General features: G+C 46.4%; 2 protein-coding genes across 3 annotated transcripts; both read right to left on the reverse strand.

The window, feature by feature from the left end:
* Positions 1-1,056: 1,056 nt before the first annotated feature.
* On the reverse strand, positions 1,057-3,973 carry SAT1 (spermidine/spermine N1-acetyltransferase 1). 2 transcript variants are annotated; one of them, XM_004587820.3, is made up of 6 exons: positions 3,840-3,973; positions 3,557-3,608; positions 3,374-3,457; positions 1,837-1,938; positions 1,712-1,752; positions 1,057-1,585 (listed from the first exon to the last, which is right to left on the reverse strand). In XM_004587820.3, the coding sequence occupies exons 1-6, from the start codon at positions 3,903-3,905 to the stop codon at positions 1,415-1,417; spliced, it is 516 nt and encodes a 171-aa protein (XP_004587877.1). In that variant the 5' UTR covers positions 3,906-3,973; the 3' UTR covers positions 1,057-1,414. The 2 variants fall into 2 exon arrangements, with proteins under 2 accessions (XP_004587877.1, XP_058514567.1); XM_058658584.1 differs by lacking the exons at positions 3,374-3,457; positions 3,557-3,608; positions 3,840-3,973 and adding an exon at positions 2,850-2,962.
* Positions 3,890-3,979, reverse strand: LOC131478513 (uncharacterized). The gene has a single exon (XM_058658585.1). It carries the CDS (start codon positions 3,977-3,979, stop codon positions 3,890-3,892), a length of 90 nt encoding a protein of 29 aa, XP_058514568.1.
* Positions 3,980-20,903: the final 16,924 nt, after the last annotated feature.

Below are 20,903 nucleotides of genomic sequence, written 5' to 3' on the forward strand. Positions count from 1 at the left end.
CGGCGCAATCCAGGAGCTGGCTTCTCACCTAGGAAGCCCCAACAGCTGCTGACACAAATCTCCTTTCACTGGGGAGCCCACTGTGTGTTTCTGGCAGCACACAGGAAGACTACAATGTGTTTCAGGTACCTGATGATTTCTTCTGGAAGGCATTAATCTTGGGCATAGAACTCAAAGGTTTTAAAGATGTAGATTTTGTAAGAGGGAAGCTGTGCTTTCCCCTTGCCTCTGCTGTTTTCACTTTCAGTTCTTGTGGAAGCTTTTGGTCATGCTCACATCCCCCCAAGTTTGAAGTGCTCTGCTTGTTCATATTAGCATAATACAACAAATGGACTCCCCAAATGGGATGCTAATTGATTTGATTCCTCCCAGTTTCAGACTATTTGCAATGTTTAAATTTACAAATCTCCTGCAAAAATACACAGTTGCTTTTCTCTTGCCTTATTGGGAAAGTGAGCTTTATCTTCCAAAATCAGCTTGCGTGGGATGAAGTTGTTGGGAACCTCTTTTGTGATTGTGTTTCATAATCCCACCTCCACTTCCCCCCATTTTAATTTTACTATAATAGGGTTATTCATTGTGGATCGCAGTGGGTTTTTTTTTTTATCATTTATTTGAAAGAGAGACAGCGATCTCCCATTTCCTGGTTTTCTTCCCAAATGCCTGAAAGAGCCAGTGCAGGGCTCCCACATGGGTCAGGGATCCGAACATCTGAGCTGTCACCTGCTGCTTTCCACACTGTGCATTAGCAGGAGACTGGAACGGGATCAGGCATCCCAAACAGCAACCTAAACACTGCAGCAACAGCCGCTCCAAAGCCTGAGTTCCTAATCTGGTTTTTTTTAGCTTTTGAATGTTTTCCGTGTAAAATCACGTTTCACACATTGCCAATGTTTAAAACCTTGGGAGCCAAGTGGCTCCGTTTTGGACTTTGCTACCACATGACATCCCAAAGTGTCAAATGGGTGAAAAACTTTGTAAGCAATTGCAGTTATTACACTGAGCATTTTTGTTTTATATGTAATAGCCCCCCAAAAATTAAAAAAGGATCAGAACTCAACCAATTAAATGAGAGTAGTTTATTAAAAAAGAACCAAAACAGAAACTCTAAGTACCAGTGTGTACATTGTACACATTTAAATGACTCACAAGAATGAAGTTTTCCATATATATTATGATCATACCACCTTGCTGTTTATCAAAAGTTGTTCAAGGAGAAATTTGACTCCAAATTGTATATGAGACTGCCATTTTCAACAGATTGCATTTGAAACATGCAACAACGCCACTGGTAATAAAGCTTTGGAATGGGTGCTCATTCTATTATTTTACTACAAACAGGATAGAAAGCAAGAGAAGTTGAGAATTTATTCTAAAATAGAATGGAAGTTGTCATCATTTACACCAGCATTCCTCACTCCTCTGCTGCCATTTTGATCAAGTACTCCTTGTCAATCTTGAAGAGCCTCCACCCCTCTTCAGTGGACAGATCAGAAGCACCTCTTCTCTTGTAGAAGCTGATAGATGGTTCATTCCATTCTGCCACCAAGAAGTGCATGCTGCTACAGCGGCACTTGATTGCGACCTGTTTGGAGGGCAGTGAGACACAAATCTTGTGACATTGGATCCCTTTTCCAAGGCTTGATTTTGCTTCCAAACTAAAACTATCTAGTAACTGCCACAAATTCAGAAACCCCAAACTAGGACATACCTGGCTTAGATTCTTCAGAATTTCTGATCCTATACCAAAACCTAGAAGAGGACAATTTCAAAGGCCATTGTAAGGACTAACGGTGTGGTTTCTCTTTAGACCCTCCCCAGTCAACTCAAGCTTACCTCTATAATCACTCATCACGAAGAAGTCTTCAAGATACAGTAACTTGCCAATCCAGGGGTCATACGTAAAATAGTACATGGCAAAACCAACAATGGTGTGTCCTGTAATAAGAGGATCACATGAGCTACAGAGAAGAAAAGCAACCCATTAAAGTTGTAGATGCAGAATCTGAAGCCTTTTATAGGTTTTAAGAAATAAACATGCATGTATTTATGGAAATAAGCAGCCACTGAACAGGACTGCCCCCTGACTTAGGCTAGGATGATCTCACTGCCCTCGGAACATGTATTTGTAAAAAAGCACACATTAGAGCAAGCTGAAGGCAGGCTACAGCTGTGGACTGGCCACGCAGCCGGCCGCTGGATCTCACAGGAAGCGAGAAAGCTTTCATTACTTGCCAGAGCAAAACTGCTATGGGCTTCAACTACACACACGCACACATTATGCACATCCTACTGATACAGTGGTATGCTGACTTGGGCATAAGATGGGATGACACGGCAGTTCAGAAGAGGAGATATTATACTTAACAACTCTTGCTTCCTTGAAGACTGAACACCAGGCCAAAGTACGATGTTTAATTTCAGAACTTGTCTTCCAATTTACACATTTTCAATTTGCTCTCCCCAGTTTTTAAGGCAGAAGCAGCAGCAATACCCAGAAACAGGTAGTTGGTAAAATCCATAGGCCCCTAAAATGCAGTCCCTCTCTCCCTGTGCTTTCTGCTCATTTCTTCCAGCTGGGGATCAGATGTGAGGACAAACATCAGAAAGCACCCACCCACACAACTTCCCCTTTCAGCTGTCTTCTGACCAGTCAACAGGGGCCAGCAAAAAAAGGAGGGGAGGGGCCACATGACTCCCTCATAATGGGAGACTACAGTTTCAAATGGAGACAAAGATTTCAAATGCAACTTTGTAGCCATTCTCTATTTCTTTGCAAACAAGCAGGAAGCGAGTATAATGGTATTTCTGATCTACCGTGTTTTAAGTGTGTGATATTAGGACCTTACCTCATTTATCATGATCATCTAGTTTATTGTGTAAAGGATCTTTTAGTTACCTCCCCGCCCATCCATGTACACGGAAGGGCCATGTACATGGCGAAGCTAGAGACTGTAACCTGAAGATTGGGACAAATTAAAGAAAAAAATGTGATTTAACACAATTACGAAAAAAGGTTACGTTAGGGTCAAACAAGAACCACTTTATGAAACCGAATGACAACAAATGACATCACTTATTCCTAATTCTTCTGGGTCTCCACGGAATTCTAATACTTACGTAAACAGGTCAACCTTTGCAGGGTCTCCACAATCGTCTGACTGATACCTCAGTAACCCGCCCTATTTATTTCTATGGGCGGCACACCTGTCAGTTTCCCACCTACAGATGGAACTTGAACGGTGGTTGGCTGTTAGTTCCAGCCAACTTTTCATCAAGAAACTTCAGCCTGTGTGGGGAGTGGTTCTACACAGCAGACCTACTTTCACCCAACAGTTGGCCTGGCTGGCTTCAGGCAGGGGGCAGGGCTTACCTTCCGCTGTCCGCTGCTCCTTAGGCACTTCAGCAACCAGGCAGTGGTAGAATGGGTGCTCTCCGAAACCATCCTCTAGCAGATCTGTGGGGGGGAAGAGGGTGGCAAGCCCACACAGGGTTGGCTTCGGTGAAGGGGCCAGGCGCCCACCCCTTGCATCCCACCCTGTCACGGCTCTGTTACCTTTTTCAGTTAATAATACTTGGTCTTCCATATATTCATATTTAGCCAGCTCCTGGAGCCATACACATGGGAGAAAGACAGAAACAAGTTGAGGCCTTGGTCGGGCCAGCTCAGAGGGAGGGGAATGGGGCCGGAGGGGAGGGGTGGCGCCGCGGCTCTGGGCTAAGGATGAGGGAGGCGGGTGGAGAATAGGCCATCAGCCCGGGGCCCGTGAGGTCCGTCCTGCCCTCCCCATCCCCCCCCCCCCGCCTCCGTCCCGGGAGATGCTCCAGCCTTCCACTACCTTGATTAACCGCAGGATGTCACTGCAGTCGCCGGCGGTGGCCGGACGGATCACGAATTTAGCCATTTTCGTCTTTTGCTCTTCTTCCCTTTGCGGACCAGGCCCCTGTACTTGAACAGTAGGAGGAGGTGGTTCCTCATTCGTTTCGCGGGAGCGTCCTCTTCTCAGTCAGGCTGGCACCATGACCCGGCGAAGCTCTGCGTCTCAGGGAAAGCTCTGCTGAGAATGCAACTAACAGCTGCGCAGCAAGCGGCGGCCAGGCGCGTATTTTAGCTCGAAGAAGTCCCGCCCCAGGCGTGAGACGGAGGCCCCTCATCCAATGGGGCCGCTGCCTGGCGGCGCACCGCCTCCTTTTCCGGACACCGCCCCTTCTTTCCGGAGGCCCGTGAGAACCCGGAGGGCGCGGGAGGCGTGGCGAGGCGCGCCGGGAGGCTCTCTGGCGGCACCCTCTAGCGTCGTCTCGTGGAATTTTCCCGCAAACTGCGTCGAGAAGGACGCACGTCCTCCTGTAACCTTTGCTAAAGAAAAAGGGAATTCCCTCTGCGTCCCCCTCTTGGGCTGCCCTTCCCTTGGCCTGTCAGGGAAACCTGAGCTCCGGCGATGGAAAAAGGATTTAGAATATCAATTCTCGACGTGATCCTGGTGACCTTGTGGATCCTGCCGTCATTTGCCTTTTCACTCTTGCTGGAATTTTCCAGAGGCAGCCTGCTGGGTAATGATGTCATTGCCCTTGTGACTAAAGGAATGTGTGCTTGTGTATTGTTTTCCACAATTTCCTAAGGTCAACTATTTGGGTTTCTCCATTTTTTCCTTATAGTTTCTACAGTTACCGAGGTTTTCTCGCCTTTCTGGCCATTTTCTCACTTCACTGTTGTAGAACGTTGCTGTAATCCCTGCTGCCTGTCATCTTTTCCTTCATTTCCTTTAACTCACCTTGATTTCCTCTTAAATCATGTATTTAAGGAATTATGAGGATGTCGTTGCTCTGGTGACTGAAAGATTACAGGCTCAAGTTTCACAAGTAAAAGCTTTACGTTTTTCACTACAATGTCCCCAGATTAAAATGCCCACCCACAGTTATGCTACAGCGTCCTGACGCAGGGATTCCTCCGGCTTCCCCCCACGGCCGCTGCCGAGGGCGGCTTTGAAGTGGCTGCCGGGTTCCACGCTGAAACACTAAAGTGTTTCCTTAAAGTGTAAACAGGTTCGGCCGTGTTTTCAGTTTAGTGAGGGGTAACCACCTATGACACTGAGCAAGCTTCTGCCTTAGTAACGTCCTGTACGTAGAGCGGAAAGCAGAAGTAGGTTCCCTGTCCCCCTCCCCCTCCACACCCCACCGCGGAGTCCATGCCCAGTGAGTCATCGTGAGAATTGATAAAATGTCTGTCTCAAGACTGTTAAAAGAGCGTTGTTTCTCAGCTGTGAATTAGGGCAACTAGACCCCGTGCACAGTCAGAGAGCCCTTCTCTCCGTTGTTGCGCTTACCAATGCCGCAGGATTTAGATCTTGTTACACATGTGCTGATAACGGTAGACTTCATGACTAAGCTCTCAGGATGGCTGCCTAGTTGAAGCAAAAACAAGATGTTTTCTTGTTTGGACTCGTGTCCAATTGACATGTACTTACCCTGAGGCAAACAAAATGTAGTCTTTATGGAAAGAGACTTCCTTAACCGGGGAGGGCTGACGGGGTACTGAGGAAAGACAAGGGCCAAGACACCGTGCTGGGTGCTTTGCGGCATTCTCTGGTCCTTACATCTAGGCTCTGAAGTAGGTTAAACCACACAGATGAGGAAACCAGAAGCTCGCAGTGCTTACAAAATGGTCACCACTTGGTAGGGGCAGAGTTGTGAATAATATTTATGTTTTGAGACTAGCTTTACTGGTCCAGGGGCCATTGAATATACTGGCTTATTTATTTACTATTATTTTTCATTTTAAAAAATTTTCTTATTTTAAGTTTTTTTTTTAATTGGAAAGGCAGATATACAGAGAGAGAGAGAAACAGAGAGAAAGATCTTCTGTTCATTTCCAAAGTGACTGCAACAGCTGGAGCTGAGCCAATCTGAAGCCGGGAGGCAGGAATTTCTTCTGGGTCACCCCAAGGCTTTGGCCTGTCCTCAACTGCTTTCCCAGGCCACAAGCAGAGAGCTGGATGGGAAGTGGAACAGCCAGGACTTGAACCAGTGCCCAAATGGAATCTCAGTGGATGAGATTTAACCACTAGGCTATTGTGCTGGGCCCAAGATGATGATGATGATGATGATGATGATGATTTAGCTTCCAAAACCCATATTTAGCCTCCAAAAGTTTGGTTATTGAATTCAGTCACTGAAATAGTAGAAACTATCAAATATGCTTAAAGTAAATATAAATAAAGCCTACTTGCCATTTAATAAGATTTTTTTTTAATGGAAAGGCAGATTAGATTCACAGAGAGAAGGAGAGACAGAAATATCTTCCATCCACTCGTTCATTCCCTAAGTGGCTACAATGGCTGAGCTGAGCTGATCCAAAGCCAGGAGCCAGGAGCTTCTTCCACGTCTCCCACGTGGGTGCAGGGTCCCAAGGCCTTGGGCCAACTTCTGCTGCTTTCCCAGGCCACAAGCGGGGAGCTGGATGGGAAGTGGAGCAGCTGGGACATGAACCGGCGCCTGTAAGGGATCCCAGCACATGCAAGATGAGAATTTAGCCATTGAACCATTGTGCTGGGCACTATTCATTATTTATTTGAATTAACTTATTAGAGAGAGACACACAGGAAGAGAAATTGTCCATCTCCTGTTTCACTCTGCAAATGCCTGCCGTGGCTGTGATTGGGTTGGGCTGTGCCTGTGAGCACTTCTATTTCAGGACTGTGCAAAGACTGAATTCCAAAATGTTCCTTCTGGTACTTTGCATGGGCCCTGCTACCAGAAGAGTCAATTATTTGAAAAAGGAAATTGTTGTAATACCATCCATCCCTTTTGTTAGTCACCTGTTGCCACATAACGAGTTATCACAACCTTGATGACTTAGAATGACAGAGACAATTGCAGTTTTGGTGTGTCAGGAGTCTAGGTGTGTCTGAGCTGTGTCCTCTGTTCAACCAAGAGGTATTTTCATGTGGAGCTAGCCACTGCCATGCTCATTCAAGCTACTGCTATTGGCAGAACCGTTTCTTGGGTTGTAGGGCCTTCCAGAGGCCTCTTGTGATTCCTTGTGATTCCTTGCGAAGTGATCCTATTCCGTAAGGCTCTTGGCTTTCTCAAGCCAGCAAGGAGAGTTTCTGAAAAAGTCTGCTCACAGGATAGAATTTTTCTTTTAGATTGTGGAAAAAAGCACATAACATGAAGTTTGTGGTCTTAACTGTTTATAAGTATACAGGGTAGTCAAACTGACTGCATTTAGCGTGTTGTACAACAGACCCTCCAGAACATCTGTGAAACAGAAGCTCTCGAGCCCTCGAGCCCTTTCCCCTTCTGGTCCCTGGTGTTCTACTTTTTGTTTCTATGAGCTTGAATACTTTTGACATCTCATATAAGTAGAATCAGGCGAAATTTGTCTCTTTTTTTAGTAGCTGTTTTTTTTTTCATTTTGCATGATGTTGACCAGATGTATTCATCTGACAGGCATTCCAGGAGCCCCTGGAAAGTAAAGAAAAACATAAGAAAGAAAAAAAAGATATGGTGTAACTCTGCGGGAACCTGGAGGGGTGGGGGAAGAGTAGATCTGGAGGCAACATGTACAGTGTCATCTACAGATGTTGTTGAGTCTGTCCAGTAGACCTGAATGAGAATTCTGCCCATTTTTGTGCAAAACAGCTTACTCCAATGTCAATTTTCTAATTGATTCATGTAGTGCCTCATTAGCATGCACTGTCAGTTCCCTGATTGGTTAACACAGCATGCCTCATTAGCATATGCTTTCAGATTGTTGTCCCTCTCTCTTCTGATTGGTGGTTATCTCTGCTTTCTGATTGATTGTTATTTTGGCTTCCTGATTTACTGCTCTTCCCTGCCTCCTGAATGGTTGTTATTCTACTCCTTTCCTAATTGGTTAATCTAGATTGGTTTTCGAAAAGGGACCAATCAGAGAGAGAAACTTTATGTATAAAAGAGCCAGAATTGGCAGGCTCCTTTGGAAACGCTTGTGTTCGAGTTCCCCTCCTGACTGCTGCAGCAGGTGGTTTCTCATTCTCAACAAACCTCACTTTGCTGACTATCCCTTGTCCATATGGAAATCCTTCAATATGAAACAAGAACTGAGATTGCCTTAGTCCAGCAGCAATAGCATGGAGAAGATTTTCTGCTCTCTTTTTAAAAGTTGAATAATATTCAGTTATATGGATATGCCATATTTTCTTGGCTGTTATGAATAATGTTTCTGTGAATATGGGTGAGCAAATACCTCTGTGAGACCTTGTTTTCACTCCATTTGAATTCTCAGAATTGGGATCTCTGCATTTTATGCTACTTTAATATTTAATATTTTAAGGATGCTCCATGCTGTGTTCTGTAACAGCAGCAGAGTTTCCCCTTCATTTCAACATTGAATGATGATAACAATTTCTCAACATTCTTGCCAGCACTTGTCATTTCTGAGTTTTTTCTTTCTTTTTCGCTAGTGATCATCCTAATGGGTGTGCAGTTATGTCTCATTGCAATTTTAACTTAGATTTTTCTGATTATTAGTAATGTTGAGTGCCTTTATATACTGGTTGGTCATTTGTATGTTTCTTTTAGATAAATGTTCAACTCCTTTATCTAACTTAAAATCAGGTTATTCTGGTTTTGATGTTGAATTGCAAGAATTTCTTTATCTATTCTGAATATTAATCCTCTGTTCCATTTTGCATCTTGCCTTTTCACTCTGGATTGATATAGTACCCTCTGTCTGGTTTTATGCTTTGGTTGCCTTCCAGGGTAGTGCCTGGCTTGTGTACTAGTTCTACATTTTATTTTTAAAGTTTATTTGTTTATTGGAAAGTCAGAGTGAATAGAGAAAGGAGAGAGAGGGAGAGAGAGGGAGAGAGAGGGAGAGAGAGGGAGAGAGAGGGAGAGAGAGGGAGAGAGAGGGAGAGAGAGGGAGAGAGAGGGAGAGGGAGAGAGAGAGAGAGAGAGAGAGAGAGAAAGGAGAGAGAGAGTGTCTCTGCTGATTTACTCCCCAGGTGACCACAACAGTTGAGACCAGGTGAGGCTGAAACCAGGAGCTTCTTTCAAACCTCCCACCTGGGTAGTAGGAGTCAAATCACTTGAGTCTTCCTCTGCTGCTTTCCCAGGCCATAAACAAGAAGCCAGAGCAAAAGTGGAGCTGCTGGGACTTGGACCTTCACCCATTTGGGTCACCACCTTGGTGGGTGGCAGCTTTACCTGCTATACCACAACACTGGCCCCAATGAGCCTGGCTCTGTTTCTGATCCAGGTTCCTGCTAATGTGCACCCTGGGAGGCAGTGGTGATGGCTGCAGCAGCTGGGCTCCTGCCCCTGCATGGGATATCTAGATTGGTTTCTGGGCTTAGGGCTTTAGCCTGGCCCAGCCCCTGCTCTGGGCATTTGGGAACTGAAACAGTATACGAGAGATCAGTCACTGTTGTGTCTGTCTGCCTCTGCTTCTCCTTTCAAATAAAATTTTTTTTTTTTTTTACAAAGTCAGATATACTGAGAGGAGGAGAGATAGAGAGGAAGTGGAGCTGCCGGGACCAGAACCAGCGGCCATATGGGATCAAGGCGAGGACCCTAGCCACTAGGCCACGCTGCCAAGCCCTCAAATAAAATTTTTAAAAATCTTATTTTTATTGGAAAGGCATAGATATACAGAGAGGAGGAGAGACAGAGAGGAAGATCTTCCATCCGTTGATTCACTCCCCAAGTGGCTGCAGTGGTTGGAACTGAGCCAATCCGAAGCCAGTAGCCAGAAGCTTCTTCCGGCCACTAGGCATGGGGCATGGTCTCTTAAATTTTAAAAACTTATTTGAAAGGGGGGCCTGACACGGTAGGTAGCTAAAGTCCTCACCTTGAAAGCGCGGGGATTTGTATGGGCACTGGTTCATGTCCCAGCAGCCCCACTGTCCATCCAGCTCCCTGCTTGTGGCCTGGGAAAGCAGTGGAGGACGGTCCAAAGCCTTGGGGCCCTGCATCCACTTGGAAGACCTGGAGGATGTTCCTGGCTCCTGGCCTTGGATCAGCTCAGCACTGGCCGTTGTGGCCACTTGGGGAGTGAAATCATTGGACAGAAGATCTTCCTCACTGTCTATCCTCCTCTCTATAAATCTTTCTAATAAAAAAAAATCCTTAAACAAAATTAAAAGAGCACCTCCCATCTGTGAGCTCAGGGTTGAGGCTATAACTCCTCATAAATACTTAGGAGATCCTGAAAAGTGTGATGCACCAAACTTGGGTCTCCTAAACTATCAGCTTTCTGAATCTGGATATGGAGGTTACTCAATAAGATCAGAGAAAATAATTGCCTGTTAGTCCACACAGTATAAGACACCCCCTCTTTTCCCTATGGCCTCTGGGTACATGCAGTAGATTTTAAAGTTCAGAATCCAGTTTATCAATCTTGGTACCATTCTCAAACTGGCAATTAAATGTTAACAGTGAGTCCTGGAAAATAGAGGATACTTCAAAGAAGGAAACGCAAACGTGAGAACCCCACCCAAGCAGTCTGGGTTTGACCCAAGGAACAAGAGACAGAACCATGTTCTGACCCTGGTGTGAGTGGATGGTTGGGGTAGCCCGCTGGTAGTAGCACAGGTTGTTGCTTGAAAACTCATTCTAGAAGTTGAGGATGTGGGTGTAGCAGGATGATGAAGGTATAAAGGTGTAAGAAGATAACAAGGAAACTCGGGATCACAGGATTGAGGGAATTGTAGCATCGTTTAAGGCCTCCTTCAAAGATTGCTTTAGCAGGGTGCTACAGCTGAGCAACAAGTAAACAGTACAGCTAGCAATGCCCTTGTCTCTCTTTTTTTTTTTTAAGATTTATTTTTATTACAGTCAGATATACAGAGAGGAGGAGAGACAGAGAGGAAGATCTTCCGTCCGATGATTCACTCCCCAAGTGAGCCGCAATGGGCCGATGCACGCCGGTCCGATGCCGGGAACCAGGAACCTCTTCCGGGTCTGCCACGCGGGTGCAGGGTCCCAAAGCTTTGGGCCGTCCTCGACTGCTTTCCCAGGCCACAAGCAGGGAGCTGGGTGGGAAGTGGAGCTGCCGGGATTAGAACCGGCGCCCATATGGGATCCCGGGGCTTTCAAGGCGAGGACTTTAGCCGCTAGGCAACGCCGCCGGGCCTGCCCTTGTCTCTTTTAACAGTCTTTATGGTAAAGTATTTTGTCTGATATGAGAATGGCTCTATATGCTCATTTTTTGCTTTCTGTTAGCATGGAATATCCTTCTATGCCTTCAGTCCATGTGTATCTTTATTGGTGAAGTATATTTCTTGTGGAGAGCAAACAGATGGGTCTTGTTTTTTAATCTACTAAGTCAGTCTCTCACTACATATATATATATATATATATATATATATATATATGTATAAAATTTTTATTGGAAAGGCAGATAAGATTTATGGAGAGAAGGAGATACAGAGAGAAAGATCTTCCATCTGGGCCCAGGAAGAAAGCACGGTGGTTAAATCCTTGTCTTGTATGTGCTGGGATCCCATATGGGTGCCAGTTCATGTCCTAGCTGCTCCACTTCCCTTCCATCTCCCTGCTTGTAGTCTGGGAAAGCAGTCGAGGATGGACCAAAGCCTTGGGAGGCCTGGAAGAAGCTCCTGGCTCTTGGCTTCAGATTGGCTCAGCTCCAGCTGTTGTGGCCACTTGGGGAGTGAACCAAAGGATGGAAGATTTTGTCTCTCCTCCTCTCTGCATATCTGCCTTTGCAATAGGAGGAGGAGAGACAGAGAGGAAGATCTTCTGTCCAATGATTCACTCCCCAAGTGAGCCGCAACGGCCAGTGCTGAGCTAATCCAAAGCCAGGAGCCAGGAACTTCCTCCAGGTCTTCCACACGGGTGCAGGGTCCCAAAGCTTTGGGCCGTCCTTGACTGCTTTCCCAGGCCACAAGCAGGGAGCTGGATGGGAAGTGGAGCTGCCAGGTTTAGAACTGGCGTCCATATGGGATCCCAGCGCTTTCAAGGCGAGGACTTTAGCTGCTAGGCAACTGCGCCAAGCCCAAATCTTTTTAAAAAAGAAAACACAAATCATCACTTCTCCCCTATCCTGTTGATCTGATGTTGTAGATTGCCCAGGGAAGGGGGTATGGGGATGTGTGGAGTGGTGGCTGCTGAGTGAGTACTGTATACATGTCAATAACTTCTGGGGGCTTCCACTAACCAGGCTATTGCACTTACAGGTAAATGAGGGAGTTGAGACCCAGCAGTTTAAAGAGGGAAAACTGCATGTCTAGATCAGATTTATGTATTCTCCCATGTGGGAGAGCTGGGCTGGGCTAGATGGCATCACCGGCTGTCCACTGGTACACACAAAGGCTACGGCTGGGGGGCCTACCTGGCAGGGCTAGGCTGCAGTACCTGGCAGCAAATGTAGGGTCAGGGCATAGGCCATGCCAGGGTGGGCCATGATAGCAACTGATGCATGAGAGAATCAGGTCTGGGTGCAGATTTTATAGGGAATATGTGGGCTCATCCCTGTGGGTCTGCAGTACCCAGTGGTTTGCATGAGATCTGGTAGTGGTGATGAGCCAGGCTAGACGTGACCACAGAACTCAACAATACTCAGGAGAACTGGGGTTGGAAGCACGTTGGGCTGACCTCGGCTGCAGCATCCACGGGTGCACCTGGTCTGGGCCAGGCTAAGCTGGGCCAGGCCAAGCCTTAGCACCCACTGGCATGCAAAGGAGCCAGGACAGGGTTTGGGCTGTGCTGGACTAGGTTACTTCACCTGCCAGTTCATTTAAGAGCCAAGATTGGAAGCAGGCTGTACATGGCTAGGCTGCTGCACCCACTCACAAGAGTTGGGACTGCTGGGAGGAGGGGGTGGGCTGGGCCAGGCCAGACTGCAGCATTGGCTGGCAAATGCTGAGACTGAGGGTGGGCCATGCCAGACTGGGTCAAAGCACCACGGGTATGTGCAAGATCCAGGCTGAGAGCAGGCCTGGTAGGGGATTTAAGGGGATTTTTCCCCTGCTTGGCTGTGGTTCCCACTGGTAAGCCTGAGAGCTGGAGTTGGTGTTGACAGGCTGAATATAGCTGCAACACCCTTTGGCATGCATACTGGGTCTGGGAGCATGCCGGACTAGGCTATGCCCCAGTACCCACTGGTGCTCGCAAGAGCTGGAGTAGGTGCAGGATGAGCTAGGCTAGGTTGCACCACCTGCTGATCCATATGAGAGCTGGATCTGAGTGTGGGCTGGTCAGGCAAGGTCATAGTACCTGCCAGTAAATGCTAGGACAGGAGGCAAGCCATGTTGGACTGGGTGGAGTAACCACCCAATGGAGTTTGAAATCCAGGGCTAAAAGGGGATCTTGGGAAACTGTCAAGCTGCAACTCCTGCTGGTGAACACAAGAGCTGAGGCCATGGGCATCCCAGGCCAGGTCCAACTACAGTATCCATTAGCATACAGATGGACCAGATGGGAGCAGGCTGGCTGGATGGACCCGTCTGCAGCACCCATTGGCAGGGCGCGAGCCAGAATGGGCTGTAGGCCATGCTTGGTCGGACTACAACTCCTGGCAGTTCACATGAGGGCCAGGCCTGTGGACTGGCCAGACTGAGTTAAGCTGTAACACCTACCAGCATAAGCTGGGACTGGGAACAGGCTGGGTGGAGCCAGGCTGCAGCCACCAGCACATACAAGACTGGGGCTAGGGGCAAGCCTATAGGGGAGCTTGAAGGACTTTCCTATTAGGCCAGTGTTCCCACTGGTGAGTATGAGAGCTGGGACTTGGGGTAGACCAGGCTGGGCAGGGATGCAACACCTGTAGGCCTGCATATGAGCTGGGTTTGGGGGAGGTCTGGCCTAGGCTAGGTCACCGCATCCACTGGCACATGCAAGAGCCAGAATAAGTTCAGGCCAACTGAGCTTTGTCACAGTATATGCTGGCAAGTTCAGGGACTGGGTGCAAGTCATGTTATACTGAACTGCAGTACACCTTTGGCAAGTGCAAGATTGGGGCTTGGAGTGGGCCTAGTAGGGGAAATGTGGGCACGCCACTACTGCATTGCTGCTCCCACTGGTAAGCATAAAAGCCAAGGCTGGGGGTGGGCTGGGCTGGACAAGGTGGCAGTACCTGGCATACATGTGTGTGCTGGGTATGTAGGTAAGTTGGGCTGAACTAATCTGCAGCACCCATGGGTGTGTATGAGAGCCAGATGGGATGTGGGATGGACTGAACTAGTCTGCTACTCATACTGGCACATGTAGAAACTGGGGTCAGGGGCAGGCCTGATGGGAGTTATTGAGGGTTACCCCAACTAGGCTGAAGTTCCCACTGGTATGTGTGAGGACCGGATCTGTGGTGGGCTGAGTTGGGATATTGGGCTGGGGGCAGAAATGACCAGGCACTGCGTTCACGGTATGTGAATAGGCTGATAAGGGTAACAGACCCTGCAATCGCTGACACATACAAGAGTCAGGTTTGCAGTAACTCCAGGCTAGGTTTCTTGAGGAGGGAGGTGGCAACTAGACCATTGGACTCAAACTTCAGTCACAGGGAAAATCATAGGATATGTGGTCTGACTTTGGAATGCATGCATTAGGAGTGGGCCTCTTCAGTTGCTGATGCTTGTGCAGTGGACAACATGACCCGATGCACACTGGGGACATGAAGGCCAGTTCATCTAGGCCAGCAGGGGATATCAAGAGCTATGTCAGAGAATGGAAAGTAGAACAGGTTGGACCACTCTCCTAGTCAGGCTTTGCAACATGATCCTGGGCATGTGGATGACTAAGCTGGACCTGATCAGCCAGTAGACTTTGGAAAGCTTTTCTCAACCCTGGAATAAAGACACCAACAATGTCTCAGAACTATCAGAATCACTTGAGTAACACCCTCAGAACATCCTTCCTCACATTAGGGTCTCTAAGATGACATCAAATGACCAATCCCTGGGTGCTGATGTAGTTTCACAGCAAGGAGCCACCCCCTCCCTCCATCACCCCTCCGAGATACAGGAGAAAGAATTTGAAATATTTACCACAGGCCCCGCGCAATGGCATAGCAGCTAAAGTCCTCGCCTTGACCGCGCCGGGTTCCCATATGGGCACCGGTTCTAATCCCGGCAGCTCCACTTCCCATCCAGCTCCCTGCTTGTGGCCTGGGAAAGCAGTCAAGGATGGCCCAAAGCTTTGGGACCCTGCACCCGCGTGGGAGACCCGGAGCACTGGCCGTTGCGGTCACTTGGGGAGTGAATCATCGGACGGAAGATCTTCCTCTCTGTCTCTCCTCCTCTCTATATATCTGACTTTCCAATAAAAATAAATACATCTTTAAAAAGTAAAAATTAGTAATAATTATAGGAGTTAGAAAGTTTTCTTAGAAGTAGGACATCAGGACCAGCAGATAAATCCTTTGCCTGCAATACTGGCATCGTATATAGGCGCAGATTCATGTCCCTTTTGCTCCACTTCTGATCCAGCTCCCTGCTGATGACCTGAGGAAAGCTGCAGAAGATGGCTCAAGTCCTTGGGCCCCTGCCATCCATGTGAAAGCCCACATGGATCTCCTGCCTTCAACCTGGCCAGGTCCTGGCTGTTGCAACCATCTGGGGAGTGAATCAGCTCCCCAAATATCTCTCTCTCTGATTTTCAAGGTAAAAGTAAATACATCTTTAAGAAAAAAAAAAAGAAATAGGATTTTGATTAGGCACTGAAGATCCATAATGGGAGGAGAATACACAAGGAAGAGCGTGCAGCCCAGCTGGAAAGTCCAGAGGCTTAGTTGTTTCATCTGCACAATGAGTCAGGAAGGCAGACACGTGTCCCTCTGAAGCAGGGACTGTTGTTTTCACTCATGTGGCTCCTACGTCAGACTTTCTCAAGGTCAGCACTTGGAATGTGTGTTTTGATTTGAACAAACAAGGCTCGAGGAGAAGAAGGCTTGGAAGACATGCTTATTCAGGGTCAGAGTTCATGTTAGCAATCTGTGAGTCTCAGAACAGTCTTGAGAAAGGCACGCTACTTCCCCCCGGGGCACGGAACTGAGCCCTGGAAGAATGAACCAATAAGGTGTCTCTTGTCGGTGCAGCTCACTTGTGCTGAGGACACGTAAGCTCCAGTAGCCTCCAGCCCTGGAGTCATCTGATTTGGTGCGATGCTGACACTGCTGGGTCACTCAGGGGCATCTGGGCCATTGACACAGTGCTGCCTGGCCACGTCCCATCTGTGTCTTTAATTAAAATGATGCATTTTAATTATCCAGATATTTAGGTATATGTTACAGTGGGAAAAGACAAATAAAAATATTTTATTTTTAAAGAAAATTCTCTTAGCCTTTCAATAAACGGTTTAGTTATAAATCTGGAAAATACAATTTGGACAATTTAGGTTTTTTTAAGATTTTATTTATTCGTTCATTTATTTAAATATTTGGAAGGGCAGATTTACAGAGAGGATATAGATAAACATCTTCCATCTGCTGGTTCACTCCCCAAGTGGCCACAAGGGCTGGATCACAGATGATCCGAAGCCAGGAGCCAGGAGCTTCTTCCGGGTCTCTCACACTGGTGCAGGGTCCCAAGGCTTTGGGCCATCCTTGACTGCCTCCCTAGGCCACAGGCAGAGAGCTGGATGGGAAGGGCAGCAGCCCAGGTAGGATTCCATCACCGCAGGCGGTGGCTCTGCCCACAATGGATTCCAGTGCTACAGGCAGAGTACTAGCCTGCTATGCAACTTTGTAGGCCCCTTAGTCTCTTACTATAAGGAAAGAACTTTCTGTTGTCATCTCCTCTCTGTGGCTTTCCAAGCATTATCCTGCCATCTCACTAGACTCCTGATGTATAGTAGATGCTCAGTTAATGAATGAATTGTAATTACACACACATATTAGCTCAGTTTTTAAAGAGCTAAAACTAGGGCCCGGTGCCATAGCCTAATGGAACCATTGCAACCACTGGGAACCCATATGCATGCTGGCTCATGTCGCAGCCGCTCCACTTCCCATCCATTTCCCTGATTGTGGCCTGAGAGAATGGCCCAAGGCCTTGGGACCCTGCATTAGTGTGGGAGACTTGGAGGAAGCTCCTGGATCCTGGCTTTGAATCCAGGAGCAGCTCTGGCCATTGTAGCCACTCGGGGAGTGAACCAGAGGATGGAAGATCTTTTCATCTGTATCTCCTTCCCTCTATAAATCTGCCTTTCCAATAAAATTTAAAATAATAAACAAATATTTAAAAATGAATTAAAGGTATGGAGGATTTCTCTGCACACCCCTCCCAACAGTGTTCTATGCCTCAGCGGGTGTCACATGCCTTGCTAAAGGTATAAGCCAGTTTAGACTACCCTAAAATCTGCCAAGTTCAGTAATAATTATGCTTCAACACAATAAACTGCTAAATACTAAAATGAAAATAGACATGAGATAGCTGAATGGTATCCTATAGCCAATTTAAGGTAGATAGAAGCCAGTTGTATACAAACTGTAATTGAAATGTTAATGAAGTCGTCACAGGATATGGTTAAGAACTCGCAGTGTCTAACATATCATTCACTCATTACAATGTTAATTAACCCCATAATGTTGGAAACTATTGTTGATGTTATGTTATGGCTTTTAATTGGTCAGAATGATATTCTGCCAGCTATGACTTCAGACCAGAGTTGTTCTCCCCAAGAAACTGTTGAATTGAACTGGACAGTAAGATACTGGACTCTATGCATGGCACAGGCTTGCAATGAAAGAAACAAGACTGGATTTGAACTGTAATACTGCAACAAGGTGGAGCAATCCACCATGGGGGGAGGGCACGGGGAGGGGATGGGGGAACCTCAGAGCCTATGAAACGTTGTTATAAAATGAAATGCAATAAAAATATATATATTATTTTTTAAAAAAAACAAAAATGCGATAAAAATTCAATTTCCTTTTATAAAATTTAACAGAAACTCTATGAAAAATGGAATGCTACAGTCTAAATATATGACAGAGTTTGAACAATGTTGATATAGATGATACATTTCACAGGGAAAAGTCAAAGCACAGATCAATGAAATGAACCTCAAAGAAAGATTCTAAATCTGCATGGACAGTACTGAAAATAAAGTGGCACAAACATCCTAAAGACTTTTAAAAGTTAAGAAGTAAAATATTTAAGGTAACCTATACCTATTAGTTGAAACTAATATGATCCATACACCTTGGAGGTACATAATAAAATATTTAGAAGATGCAAAAAAAAAAAAAAAAAAGAATTAAAGACGAATTTTGTTGAGTTCCAGAAAGATCAGGCATAAACTCATAAACCTGAGAAAAATTCTCATTACACAAACCCAAGAGGTAGAGTAGTAGCATTCCAAAAATAAAAGCTTCAGAAGTGATTAAATAGAATTACCAGGAAAAAAATTACCTAGTGCTGGGAAATGCTTTGGTGACCACGTAAGATCACCAATTGCTTACACTTATTTAATGGACATATTTGTAGCACAGATAATCATCCAAACATGTTTTAGTTAAAAACAGAGGTGGATGGTTTGTGTAGCTGCATGCATCCCCACTTGGGACAGCCCCAATCCATACTGGAGTGCCTGATTCAACTTCCAATTTTGAACCCAGCACAATGGCTCTATTAGCTAATCTTCCCCCTTTAAGTGCTGGCATCCCATATGGAAGCTGGTTCATGTCCTGGCTACTCTACTTCCCATCCAGCTCCCTGCTTGTGGCCTGGGAAAGCAGTCAAGGACGGCCCAATGCATTGGGACCCTGCACCCGCGTGGGAGACCCGGAAGAAGCTCCTGGCTCCTGGCTTTGGATTAGCTCAGCTCCCTCCGTTGTGACCATTTGAGGAGTGAACCAGTGGATGGAAGATGTTTCTCTCTGTCCTCCTCTCTGTAAATCTGCCTTTCCAATAAAAAAATAAATATCAAAAAAATAATCAAATTCCAGTTCCTCCACTCCCCATCTAGCTTCCTGCTAAAGCAATTCTGTTAGGCAATGGGTAATGGATGACTCAGTGACCTTGGTTCTTGGCACACGTGAGATCTTGGTGGAGCTCCTGGCTTCAGCCAGGCATAGCCCTGACTGTTGTCAACATTTGGGGGAGTGTAACAGTGAGTAGAGGAGCTTTCACTGTCATTCAAATAAAATGAAAATAGATAAATAAAGTATTTTATGAGAAGAGTTTTGGTGTTGAAAAATAAGAGAGACATTTTTGGAATGAGAGAGGGAGCTGCTGCATCTGCTGGTCCATTCCTCGAAAGTTTGGACCAGGACCAAAGCCAGAAGCTGGCAGTACAATGTACTTCCTCCCACCCCCGTGTGCCAGGGACACAGTTACTGTACTCATCAGCTGCTGTTTGCCCAGCTCTGCAGTGCCAGAATGCTGGAGCAGCACTCCAACCCAGGGACATTTACTGGGAGACAGCCTCTCTCTCTTGTCAAAGATTTATTTGTTTTTATTTGAAAGACAGATTTTTATATAGAGAAGACAGACAGAGAAAGTCTTTCATCTGCTGGTTTACTCCCTAAGTGACCACAACAGCCGGAGCTGAGGCGATCCAAAGCCAGGAGCCAGGAGCTTCTTCTGGATCTCCCACGCGGGTGCAGGGTCCCAAGGCTTTGGGCCACCCTCCACTGCTTTCCCAGGCCACAAGCAGGGAGCTGATGGGAAGTGGAGCAGCTGGGACATGAACTTGTGCCATATGAAATGCCATCACTTGCAGGTGGAGGAGTAGCCCGTATATCTTTACTGCTAAGCTAAGCTTTGATATACTGTTTGTAATTACAGTATTAGGCTGAATATGTAAAGCAACTTCATGTACTCATGCCACAGGCAGGGAGCTGGATGGAAAGCAGGGCCGCAGGGATTAGAACCGGCACCCATCTGCGATCCTGGAACAGGCAAGGCGAGGACCCCAGCCACTAGGCCACTGCACTTGACCCTCATATTGTCTTTTTTATAATATCCAAAAAGTAGAAGCAACTTGAGTCTTTGGATAAAGATGGCTGTGCTATGCGATTTCCACGGACTACTGTTCAATTGTAAAATGGAGTGAGGCAGTGCTGTGTGCTGTAACTTGGGCAATCCTTTATCTTAAGTGAAAGAAGCCAGTCACCAAGACCACATACTGTAGAATTTCATTTATGCGAGATGTCTGGAATTGGGAAATGAATGGAGACAGGAAGTGGTAGATGGGGGGGTGGGGGAATAGAGATTGGGAGGTGGCTGCTAATGCATACAGGGTTTCTTTTGGGGGCAATGAAAATATTTTGGAATTAGTAGCAATAGCTGTACAGATTTGTGAATATACTAAAATCTATGGGACTGTATATTTTTTTGTGAACTTTATGGTCTGTGAATTCTATCTAAAAAAAAATCCCCAGCAGGCTTATGGCAATAGATTTGAAGAATGGTGGACAAAAATTAGACGTTAGGGCCGGCGGCATGGCCTAGCAGCTAAAGTCCTCGCCTTGAACGCCCCGGGATCCCATACGGGCACCGGTTCTAATGCCAGCAGCTCCACTTCCCATCCAGCTCCCTGCTTGTGGCCTGAGAAAGCAGTCGAGGACGGCCCAAAGCCTTGGGACCCTGCACCCGCGTGGGAGACCCGGAAGAAGATCTGGGCTCCTGGCTTTGGATCGGCACAGCACCTGCTGTTGCGCTCACTTGGGGAGTGAACCATCAGATGGACGATCTTCCTCTTTGTCTTTCTTCCTCTCTGTATATCTGACTTTCCAATAAAAATAAATAAATCTTAAAAAAATTTAGACGTTAAACATTAGTGCTTCACACTGTTGATGTGAACATAAATTGGTACAGCTATTGTGAAAAAAACAGTAGGAAAGTTCTTCAAAAATTTGAAAAGAGAACTACCATATGATCTAGCCATCGCACTGCCGGGTATATCAAGAATGGAAATGAAATTGTCAGAAAGGCACGTGCACGCTCATGTTCGTTGCAGCG

This window comes from Ochotona princeps, chromosome X, assembly GCF_030435755.1.
Source record: "Ochotona princeps isolate mOchPri1 chromosome X, mOchPri1.hap1, whole genome shotgun sequence".
Taxonomy (NCBI): domain Eukaryota; kingdom Metazoa; phylum Chordata; class Mammalia; order Lagomorpha; family Ochotonidae; genus Ochotona; species Ochotona princeps.